Source organism: Oncorhynchus masou, chromosome 1 (genome assembly GCF_036934945.1).
Source record: "Oncorhynchus masou masou isolate Uvic2021 chromosome 1, UVic_Omas_1.1, whole genome shotgun sequence".
Taxonomy (NCBI): Eukaryota; Metazoa; Chordata; class Actinopteri; order Salmoniformes; family Salmonidae; genus Oncorhynchus; species Oncorhynchus masou.
This window is the reverse complement of record NC_088212.1, coordinates 60,090,050-60,102,219: the sequence shown is the minus strand read 5'-3', so window position 1 is coordinate 60,102,219 and position 12,170 is coordinate 60,090,050. Positions and strand designations below refer to the sequence as shown.

At 42.3% G+C, this 12,170-nt stretch overlaps 1 protein-coding gene across 5 annotated transcripts in view; it reads left to right on the top strand.

Annotated features, from left to right (window-relative positions):
- The window catches only part of LOC135547374 (zinc finger protein 536-like), a 185,919-nt gene that overhangs the window by 163,598 nt on the left and 10,151 nt on the right, over nt 1-12,170 (top strand). The window contains exon 7 of one of the 5 annotated variants that reach the window (XM_064976392.1): nt 2,194-3,250. The exons of the other annotated variants lie outside the window; for them this stretch is intronic. Within the exon in view, the coding sequence (XP_064832464.1) occupies nt 2,194-2,324 (131 nt within the window). The 3' untranslated portion in view covers nt 2,325-3,250. Of the gene's footprint in view, nt 1-2,193; nt 3,251-12,170 lie in introns of those variants that run through there. 5 annotated transcript variants of the gene reach the window in all.

The following is a 12,170-nucleotide window of genomic DNA, read 5'->3' as shown; positions in this document are numbered from 1 at the left end:
TGTATTAACACAGGGTGGATCCTGGAGCTATGTGTCCTCTTACCATATGCCTGGGTATCGAGGGCCCTCTACTCCAGTAAATGGCCATTCTGACTGTTATCTCACAGTTTACCAGTAGAGGGCGTCCTCACCCTTTCAGCATTTTCATTAGTCCTTTTGACTACGGTGCATTTTTGCAATTTACTGTAAAATATATACGTTATTATACAAATAATGATCTAATCAGTTGTCACAAATATAGAGAGTCTTGCTGACCTGATGCTGATGTGTAAATTGTAGCATTTACCCATCCCAATATTATTATTTTTTGCATAATACATTTCCATAATGCTTTTCCTAATGATTCTTTACATTATAATGATAACGTATGTAGTCTACAGCATTAACCAGATAGTATTTATTTAAACAGTATTGACCTGGTATGATAAACAGTAGTTGTTTTTAAGATGGCAGACACAAGTGGAATGTCAACGAGGTCCTTGGGTTGGCTGGTGAGGTGCATCTGTTCTGCACCCGAATGGGAAATTAAAACTGAGAGGAAGTTATGAGGAATCTATAAAGTTGGCCTGGAAATCTCCTGCTCGCAGTGGCAGTTGTTGGGGGAGAAGAAATGTCATGCTTAAATAATAACATTCCAGGTGGCTTAGTTAATGAACAGTGAAAATCAAATATGGGGCTTAATCTGTAAGTCATTACTGGAAGTAAAAAAAAGGGAAATCACGAGGAGAAGCCACCTTTGAGAGACCAGATACTTTTTATGTCAAGAAAAACATTTCTTTGTTTATTAGGTGGACTACGACAACATACTTTGTTTAGGGGCGGAAGGGGAGGGGCTCCGTATATTAGACATTTAGGATACCATTGGATGCGTTCCAAAATGAAGCTGTTGATAGACATTTAGTCTGATTCCTTAGTGAATGGCTGAGTAATGATAGATTTCTGCGTGAAACATAGATGTAGACAGAGAATAGTATAAACCAAACGTCTGTTCCATCATAAAACCATATAAAAAAGCATACATGACATATACAGGCTTAGTCTGCCATCTAGTGGTCAAAGTTGGCTCTGACAGTATTTCCTTAGACTGCGACGTCGTACAGAACCATGCAGATGAGACTGCAAATGATGGGCAGAACAGTGATGCTCTCTCTTCGAGAGATGAAAGCAGTTGTGTGCGGTATGTCTTGAAAGGTTAACACCCAGAGATGAACGTTTTCATTTGTTGATGCGTCTGGCATAGGATGTTTCAAGTGTGAATGAAGATTGCGTGTAACTCAGACGAGCCCTGAGAGCTACTTTAATACTCGTTAGAATCCTCGTCATCTGCCTTTTTTCCGGAACTGTTTGACATAGGAGTTTTAAGTCTTGATTTGAGCGTGATGGTGTGATTATGTGCTTTAATACAGAGAGAGCAGGTGGCCGCAGTAATTTTGCTCTTTGAGAAATCAAAACGATGCTGTTCTATCCTGTTTTTAGCTTTCCGTTGCTCTGCACTGACTCTTCATTTCTTTTTCGATATCTTCCTTGCGACAGCACGATCGATTAAAAGCGATTTTCATTTCATTTTTGTTAGTTTCATAACGGGCACTTTGAAAAAAGAACATGACATGGAGATGTATTCGGTAGATTTTATTGCCCCAAAAAATGGCAATGGAACTGTGAAAGGAAACCGAAATGGTGTTATTTAGCTCTCACACTGTTGCAGAACTTGAAGATGAGCATGTTTTGCTGTCTGGGATTCAAACGTGTGGTATAATTGCTTACTTGAGTACATGATCACCAAGTTATCACACTTATCTAGCAAACAAACTTGCTTGGAAAAAGTATGGAAATCATTTTACTGCTAGTGCCTCATACCATTTTTAGACTGCAACCTTTGCTAAACACCTCACAACCTCACCCCTAGAGTCCCTGTTCGAGGCCTAGCATACATTTGAACCAAGTTTAGCATTTTCTTTATTTAGTCATCTCAATGTTAGTCTAGACGTTTGTCAGTCATATGTGTGTAATGCTAAATCTTGGTTCCTGAACAGAATGTCAGTTTCTGTTTTGCTCTTACTTCACCCTTTGTGATGTTTGTTACAGCAAGAGGTGGCCATTTTGTGTGTATAACTGCTATGCTATGTTCAGTGTTGTGGCTGTGGTGGGGGCCGGGGCAGTCTTGTTAATCTGCGTTTGTTCTCTTAACTGTAGTTCATCTGTGGGTAGGAGAGGAGGAAGGCCATGGAGCCCTGGGCCCCGCGCTGACCCTCGACCCTAACCTCGCGCTGCCTAACCTAGCTGACACTGAGACGCACGACGCAGCCTCTCTTAACAGAGACTAACTCCCGCCCGAGCACCCGGCTGGAGCAAGGCGGGAACATGATGATGATGGTGATGATGAAGGAACACACTATATCAACGACTTGATTTAAAACATGCTACAATCAAACAAGAGAAGTCATTCAAAAGGAACTATGAAGGAGTGTTTCTGCCCTGTGTGAGGATGGAGAGGAGACAGAGACAGACCTGCTGAAATGACTTGTAGAGGCCACTGGATGTGACGCTCAGCAACGTGACAGACAGACAGCGACTTTAACCATTCTGTTTCCTGTCCTCTCATGGATGACTCCTCCCTCCATCTTCTGTCTTCTTCATGTCTCTCCTTTTGATGTTTTTGATGAAACTACCTGCTAAATGACAGTCCCTAAAACACCCCTACTATGACACATTCCTTGATCCAAGATGGCGTCCATCATTGTTGACAGAAAAAAGAAGATAATATTCAGACTGAACTGTGGTGCTGACCTGTGCTTCACCTGTACGACAGACTCTCTCTCTCTCCTATCAGATCCGGTACAAGACAGGTATTCAGTGACCCCTGGATCACAGTAATGGTATTGTCCCTGGACTGTACCATACCCACTCTTGTCCAGCTGGAGCTGTAGCTTAACAAGCTCCTTTTGACCAGACCAACCATCTATGGAGACCAAGCACACTTATTGCCACGCACATTTTAGTTGCTGTTTTCTACCCTGTTTTAGGGCCCAATGCTCTGCGTGTCAAAAACAAACTAACAGGGAGAAGAAAAACTGAAAAACTAAAAACTAAACCAGAAGTATGAAATTCTCTGACAATCTTTTCCTGTGCTAGCTAACTAAGAGAGAGCAGTAGTTTTCAGATATGATTGGGATGTTAGTAGATGTGACAACGAGGAGAGAAAGCCTGAGCATTGTACAGTAAAGTGTGATGACGGACAGAGGACTGCGGATCCTCACCCCACCGCCCTCCCCATAACAGGAACCGGACTGAAGGGAATACCCTTTTCTCGCTCTATATCACAGAGCCTGTAAATGCTCAGAACTAAATGTAAAAAGAGAGAAGTAGCAAAAACAAAAAGAGAAAAAAAACGCTGTTTGCGAAGAGCAGAAGGTGTCGAAGTGACAGTAATAACTAGTTTACACGACCTTGTCCTGTAGGTAAACATAGAGCTTGGAGAGAAGATATGAAAAACAAAACGGGATTGTATTTTCTCCCCTTTTCATCTCTCTTATTGACTTCGAGGACTGTAGTGTTGCAAATGTTTGTAAGATACTGCCACCAATCAATGTTGCAAAGTGTTACTGACTACTGAAACGGTTTGATGTATTTACTTTAAAAAAAAAAGAAGAAGAAGAATGAAAAAACTGGAAAAAAAAAACAAATATTGTCTAGCCTTAGATACAGTCATCCGTTGTTGCATCCACGAAGCTAGTTGTTTTAGACGGTAGGCCTTAGGGTCGATCCGTTTTTCTTTTCTTCCAAGTACTGTACTTTTTTGCCTTCTTACATTTCAAAGAAAAAAGAAAAAGATTGACAATCTACTCATGTGCTCCAAACATATGCCCTTATATACATAATACATTATGCATAGAAGGATTTTTTTTCTCTCCCAAAAGTATTTTGGGCTGTGATAGTATTATAAATCAAATCTATACAGTACAAAACTAGCTCACTAACTACAATGAAGGTGTGTGTGTGTGTGTCTGTGTGTCCCTTGACATTGTGAACTGTTTCTATGTCCTCTTGTGAACCCTGAGAATTCTAATGCGGTATGTACAGTGCACATATATACAGTACATTTTCAGTTTGAAGGACTACAGTACATGGCTTTGACAAAACTGTTATCATAGTGCCAACCCAAGGCATGCAAGTCACCTGTGTGGTCATCATTTACATGCTGTTTGTTACTAAAGCAGAGTGATGATCGATGCTCAAGTTCCACATCGGGTTGAAATTCAACTCCACACACACAAAAAAAAGCCTGTTTTTATTAATTTGCTTTTCTTGACTTTAGAATTCCCAATTCCAAAATATGAAGGAGGAGAAAAAAAGGACGAGAAATTAAAACAAAAAGTGGTATTGTTGGGAATTAAACAGGGTGCTGAGAAGTGAATTGTGGGACTGGGTCTGAGTTAACCAATCAGAGGACCCGGTTAGTCCCATAGTGATGCCCTCTCTCCCCTTCTCTCCGTTGTGTGGTTGTATAGCTGAGAGGTTAATATTAACTGTCTGGCTCTCTCTGAACCAGTATATGAGCATTCCACGTACGAACCTGTCTTGTGAGCTGAAAACCTTTTGTTTGCTGTATTCTCATGGCAGATGCTTCGTTTTGTAACTACTGAACTGTACTTATAATAAAAATAAAATGTATTCAAACTATAACGGATTGTTGTCGAGCGATGCGTTGTTTCTTTCCCCTCCACAGGATAACAGTCACTTAGGAGAAAATAAAGCATCAAAATACCAGTGTTGAGTGAACGACAGTCGGAATATGCCTCTCCCTCAAAACTATTCCGTTCCCAGTCTCGTCCTTTATCGCAGAGCTTCATTGACTATGCTCATGCTGTTGAATAGGCTACAATACAAACTCATTGTGGTATAGGCCTATATGATATTGTCATCCCACCACAAACAACAAAGTCACCTCACTGCATTGGATGGAGAACTGTCCTATAGTAGTTTTGTGCTCTAAAATATATACACACATGAATGTAGGCCGAGCCATCAACCTCCACCCTTAATGCCTCAGGTACAAGCAAACTGAAAATGGTTTACACACTCATGCAAACCAGGGAGACCCAGAATGGACCTACATCCCGTCTGATACACACACACACACACACCGAAAGAAAGATCAGTGATCAGCTGAGAGCACTTCTCTTGACTGCTGTTGGTGAAGCGCTTGTTATATTGCACTGAATGATGAGCAATATAAATGATGCATCTTTCTCCCCTCTCCCTGACTTCACTGTTAAGTGCCGTACAAGGAAGTAGCCGGAGGGGATACAGTGCTGACTGACTACAGAGCTGACCGTGTAGCACCAAACTGGCCTGTTCCATGACAGCTCAGATGATAAGTTATGGTGTTGCTAAACTGTAGCACTGTGCCCTTGGGCCAATGTATTGTTAATTCCAGAACACCATCAAGTCTTATTTCAGGATGGGAAAATAATTGCTCTTCTCCTTGTTTCTTTTTTTCTAGTCTACCCATCACGCAAATTTGTTTTGGACATATTGTGTGTAATTGGTTAGTGTGTGTGTATGTGTGTGTGTGTGTGTGTGTGTGTGTGTGTGTGTGTGTGTGTGTGTGTGTGTGTGTGTGTGTGTGTGTGTGTGTGTGTGTGTGTGTGTGTGTGTGTGTGTGTGTGTGTGTGTGTGTGTGTGTGTGTGTGATCTAAGACAGATAGTGCTGTGATGTCATTTTTCACAGGTCCATTACCGAGCTGGAGGGTGCAGCACCTTCCACCCCCTGAGACCGTGTTCGTCTCATCTAAGGAATCTCTCCGTTTCCCATAGCAATGTCACAGGCAGGACAGTAACCGTATCAAAACATTCAGAAAGATCAAACTTCTTTACCCACATCAATGGTACACGCCACTGGAGTCCGCTTTGTTCCCCTAGTTCTAGTCTGGGATGTTTTTCAAGGGGAAGTATTTAATGTTTCTATTCCTCCTCTTTGGTGGTACAGGCTGAAACCTGATCCAGGTCTGGTTGATGGGATCCATATTTGAGTTAACCTAACGTCAGGACCCAGCGGCTGCTGAGCCTGCTGGGAAGAGGCCCAGGTCAATGCCTGACTAATTTTTAAACGGATCAGCTGCACTGCACCAGATGTGGGGGGGGTGGGGGGTGGGGGGGGTGCTTGTGATGCACGGGATCTGGTCCTAATAAAACTCACATTCGCAGAGAGTAACCATTTGACATAATTATTTTCTCCTTTTGTCTCTGGTAGTGAAATGTATTATTTATTTATAATTTAGTATGTCAGTTAAGAACAAATTCTTATTTACAATGACGACCTCGGAACAGTTGGTTAACTGCCTTGTTCAGGGGCAGAACAACAGATTTTTACCTGGTCAGCTCGGGGATTCGATCTCGCAACTTTTTGGTAACTGGCCCAACACTCAAACTGCTAGGCTACCTGCCGCCCCAAACTAAACAGTGTTTAAAGGAAGGACGTGTTGTATGGTTATAAACCAGACAGTCCCTAATCAAAACCAGGATATTCATGTGTGTGTGTTCACATACTGTGAATGTGATCGTGTCACTGATTAAAGAACACATCAGGTCTTCTTTCATTAGATTCTGCTCCTATGTCTTTTCATTGCTTGATGTTCTGTGACGCGTCATCAGTTTGCCTCATGACCCTGTTCAGAGCTTGATGAACATTTCTTCTCCCTTCATTTCGTTTTTTTTCTCTCTCTCCCTCACATCTCTTGTCTTGCCCGTTGTCTCTCTCTCTTCCTCTCTCTCTGCATCCATTTCCTCTTTCCTTTTCACGCCATATTGTGCTGCAATGTGTGCAGCGGCGATTGATGTGCTTAAGATGATTGTGCGGCTCCGTTCAAGTGTGCCAGCAGTTGTAACTGGGCAGATGGTGACCTCCAGTTGAACCTGTCCTTGCACTCATTTGTTCAGCTGTGGTTAATTTCACAGGCCTCCATGTTGCAGGCGTCTCTGCATTATGCACTGCTCCACCTTGACCACTAGAGGGCAATAAAGACCAGCTTTTACCACATCAGGAGGAAACGAGCTACTCTCTGCCCTTGTTTTCACATTGCACTGAAAGGACTGACTCACGACAATGGTATCTTAGAATAACAATAAAATAAATGGAGCCTTTGGTTCTGAGCAATTTGATCCAACGTCGGCAACCCCATAACCACAGTGAGGAATAACCAAGTCTATTTAATGTTGAAAATACATTTATTTGTTTTACCAGGGAAGTCAGTTAAGAACAAATTCTTATTGTCAATGACGCCTAGAACTACAAAGTTGTACCTTTGTCAACTCCGGGGATTTGAACTCGCAACCTTTCGGTTACTAGACCAACACTCTGACCACTAGGCTACACTGCTAGTTATTTATGATCTGTCGTTTGAATGTTACCAATCTGTAACCATAAGACAATCTGGGCCTGTCAGACTGTGCTTGGCATTATCCTCATAGACAGGGAGATCGTAACGTTGAGTTATTTCAATCGGAGAAATACCGGTACTCTTTTGGGATTCTAAGCCTAAACTGTAACGCTGTTCAATAATAAACACACACCCACACACCCACCCATACACACCCATCTACACCCACATCCAGACACACCCACATCCAGGTCATCTCACCACATAATGTCATCTCTTCTGCTCAATCAGTTTAGACAATCCCTGCATATTTACAGTACACTGAAATTATGTTTATGTTGTACTGTATGTACTGTAGAGTGTAGAGTAATAGCTCTCTAAACACACACACACACACACACACACACACACACACACACACACACACACACACACACACACACACACTCACACAAACAAACAGAGAGACACACACAGAAACACACAATCCCCTGGCCTCCTGTTTCCTGGTAAATGTGTCTCTGTGCTAGTCTCAGGCTCTGCCTTATGAATCGATGATCATGTGGTGTAAGGGAGATAGATGGCTTTTAGCTCCATCTTGTCTCCTCTAATTGTAAAATATTAGTTACATTAGACTCTGCCTTGTGATTAATGGAACTTATTTGGAGGTGGCCCTCTCCTGGCCCTCCCCTTTCCAAAGTCCCCCACTGACTTTTGAGAATTGAGTGATTTCACTTAAAGCAGACAAATAGGGCTCTCTCTCTCTCTCTCTCTCTCTGGGAGGAAGAGAGAAGAGAGAGGCCAAGCAAAGGGAAGAGAGAAGGAGGGAAGGAAAATAAGAGAAGGGAGGGTGAGGAGGAGGAGGACAGAGAGAGATAAGGACAGGCAATGCTTGCATGGGGGAAAGCACTGACGATAAGGTTTAAAAAGTTATGCCAGAAAAAATAAGCCAAGAAATTTAAGCTTTGCAGGAAATAAAGCTTCGCCAGATTTATACCGTGTAACACATTGCAGATCACACGCTGAAAATACAACCCGATCTCACAGAGGCAAGTCTTGATCTTGTTCTAAACCTGGTCGTCACTGAGAAAGGTGCATATATTCATCATAACGAACTGTATTAATCATGTGGTGCTTTCCAATAACCCTCAGCCCAGTCCTCTTGCCTTGGAAACACAGTGACTGTTATTGATACCCGCAGACCACTTAGCCGTGCTGGGAACATGTTTGTGACAGCCAGAGACCGGGTTGCCCTTGTAATGTCTGCCATAGGAGAGAGATAGATCATGTTGCGGCGATATGAGCACCTTGTAGGAGACCTACTCCATACGGCAACTTTTCCATCCCGGCCCTCCTCTGTTCCTGAGCCTATGGGAAGTGTGATGTTTTTATTCGTCCTCTCTTCTGTTGTTTTTTTTTTCTTTTTTCTTAATTGGCTCAGAGGCCTTGAGCAGCACCTGGCATGTATCGGGGCGAGTCGACATGATCTGCTCTGTTTAGGACACCGTCTCCTCTGGCTGTTCAGCTCCCACGGTTAGCCTGACACATACATCACTCTCTGTTCTCTGTTAGCCACTGCTTCAGTCATAACGCTACTTTTTGACACGGGTTCGTTTTTATCTGCCTTTTTTTAAATCCTTCTTTCTAGAAGGTCAACAGGAAGTTCTCTTTTTCACTCCCTCTCATTGTTTCTATCTTCTCCGTTTCCCGTACACAAGCACACAGAGACTGTAGCCTACACTCTTACAGACTTGGACATCCATTAGCTGTCTGCAGTGACAGGTCAGCAATAGATTGGAGCTGGAGTAGAGACGAACACTCCTGAACTGTCCATCCCCAGGCCAGCTCCTCTGCTCCCGGACACATGCATGCAGAAACACATACACGCATGCACACACGTGCAACGCACACACATGTATGCACCCATACACACACGCACACACACGCACACGCACACACACACACACACACCACACAGACACACACACACACACACACACACACACACTGACCTAGTCCTGCTGAGACAAGCTGACATACAGGCCATCATCACATGATGAATTTACTGCTCCGTACCCTTGAGCCCCAACAGTCCTCAGCCAATCACAAGTGGGAGAGGCCCCGGTTTGTGTCTGCTCAACAGAGAGGACACTGACACTGCAGGTGCAGGTACAGAGGCTCTGACCACTGGAGAAGTTTGACCTTACAGTATGGGGTTTATAGTCCTAGCTGAATGGCATCTACAGACGCTAAGAAAACAACTGTTTTAGTGGAATAGAGACAAAGAAGGAGAGAGTGGGTGAGAGAGAGATAGAAAGACTCACTCTTTTGAGGAACTTATTAACAGCTTCTTCTGGTACAGCAATTAATAATCTAGTTCAGTATTTAACATGGGACTGAATCCCCAGTGACTACTTTTTAGCTTTCTTTGATGCATCAACACCCCCTCCCCTCTACCTCTCCAGTGTATTCCTTAGTGTTATGTGTGTGTTGGTTTTTCTAGTTAACCAGAGAAATAGACCAGATCGCTATTCCCCGAACTTCAGCACAATTTTACATCAACACACACAGACTTCTGAAACCTCTTAATACTGTGGAAAAGTCAATCCCTCCAGGGCTTTGGATATAAATACAAATATCTTTGGTAAATCAATAGACATGTACCTTGAATCAGATTAAAAATTATAGGTCTTGTTTGAATAGGGTAGATCAGGGTTCCCCAACTGCTGGCACGTGTGCCGAATTTGGCCCGCAGGTGGTTTTATTTGGCCCCCAATGTTTTCTGCGCAAAAATAAAAAATGTTATTATTCATTTTGGGTCATTTGCATTGATGGACATAAAAGACTGTAAAAGCACCAGGAAATCAGCTCCAAGTGATTTACATTTTGGAAATCTGGTCCCAAGTATTCCCACACATAATAGAGAGACACATAATCGTATACAAATGTAAGCAAGGTTTGAAATTATGTTTTAGTCAAATATTATATCTGGTTGGGCTTTGTGTGGTCAATTTGCACTCTACAAATAATTTGTAATGATGTTCCAGCCCCATGACGATCCACTCAAGAAGAAAACGGCCCACGGCAAAATCTGGTTGATGATCCCTGGGGTAGTAAACATTCTAATGCTTTTTCCCAGCCATTACATTTTCCTGTCTGATGTTTACGGATCCATGCCACCGATTAATGGACGCTACTGTAACGTAGAGCTGGGATGATAACCCAAAAATTATCGACCTTGACCGTACCGATCACCTATCGCAGGCATTTTGCTGATATACCTGTAGTTCATTACAATAAGTAGCCTATACTAGAGAAATGTGACATTTGAAATTAAATATATTTCAGATACCTTAATGGAAATTGACTCAAGTAGAAGTGAAAGTCACCCAGTAAAATACTCCCGAGTGGCGCAGCGGCCTAAGGCACTGTATATCAGTGTGTCACTACACTCCCTGGTTTGAATCCAGGCTGTATCACATCCGGCCGTGTTTGGGAGTCCCATAGGGCGGTGTACAATTGGCCCAGTGTCGTTCGAGTTTTGCTGGGGTAGGCCTTTATTGTAAAGAGAATTTGTTCTTAACTGACTTGCCTAGTTAAACAAAGGTTAAATAAAAAAAAAAAAATGTACTTAAGTACAATGTTGGAAATGTACTCAATTGTCATACTTGAGCAAAAGTAAATGCTGTACCTCAAATTCCTTATGTTAAGCAAACCAAATGACAAACTTTCCTTATTATTATTATTTTGGACAGCCAGGGTCACACTCCAACACTCAGACATCATTTACAAACTAAGCATTTGTGTATCGTGAGTCCTCCAGAACAAAGGCAGTAGGGATGTTCTCTTGATAAGTGCATGAATTGGACCATTTTCCTGTCCTGCTAAGCATTCAAAATGTAACGAGTACTTTTGGGTGTCAAGGAAAATGAGTAAAAAGTACATTATTTTCTTTAGGATTGTAGTGAAGTAAAAGTAGAAGTTGTGAAAAATATGAATAGTAAAGTACAGATACCCCAAAAAATGACTTAACTACTTAAGTATTTTTACTTAAGTACTTTGCACCACTGAATATGGGTGATTGTTAATGGGGCAACTGTGGCGAACATTAATATTAGATGAGGGCAGTGGGAAAGTAGGCCCCTAAATGGCAGGTAATTCAAGAAGACAAGTAAGCGGCCAGTACGTTGCAATAAACATGAAAGTTGTAATAAAGTTGTAATAATCTTGAAAGTTTAATGCAACGTACTGTCCTCCTACTTTTCTTATTTTCTTGTTATAAACTTTTCGTTATATTTACTGTTATCGCATCAATTCAAGCAATTTATTGCAATAAGTATGTTTGTCCATATCGCCCAGCTCGAAAGTACACTTAGTACCTTTTGTTCTACCTAGAACCTAAAAGGGTTCTTCGGCTGTCCCCATAGGAGAACCCTTTGGATAACCCTTTCTGGTTCTAGGTGGAACCTTTTGGGGTTCCATGTAGAACCCTTTCCAGAGAGGTTTCTCTTTGGAACCAAAAAGGGTCCTACCTGGAACCAAAAACAGTTATCCTGTGGGGACAGTCAAAGAACCCTTTTGGAAACCTTTTTTCTAAGTGTACTGTAACGCTGAGAAATGATGCGTAGGATGCCCCAGCCAGGGTTAAAGGTCAGGATAAGGGGGTATAGGTGTATAGGTTGGTACTCGGATGTTTGGGAGTGCTGTTTGCTGACTAAACTCTGAGCCTTTACAACACGCAGGTTATTATTGGCCGACAGATGGTGCATCACATTTTACTGCTCACACCTT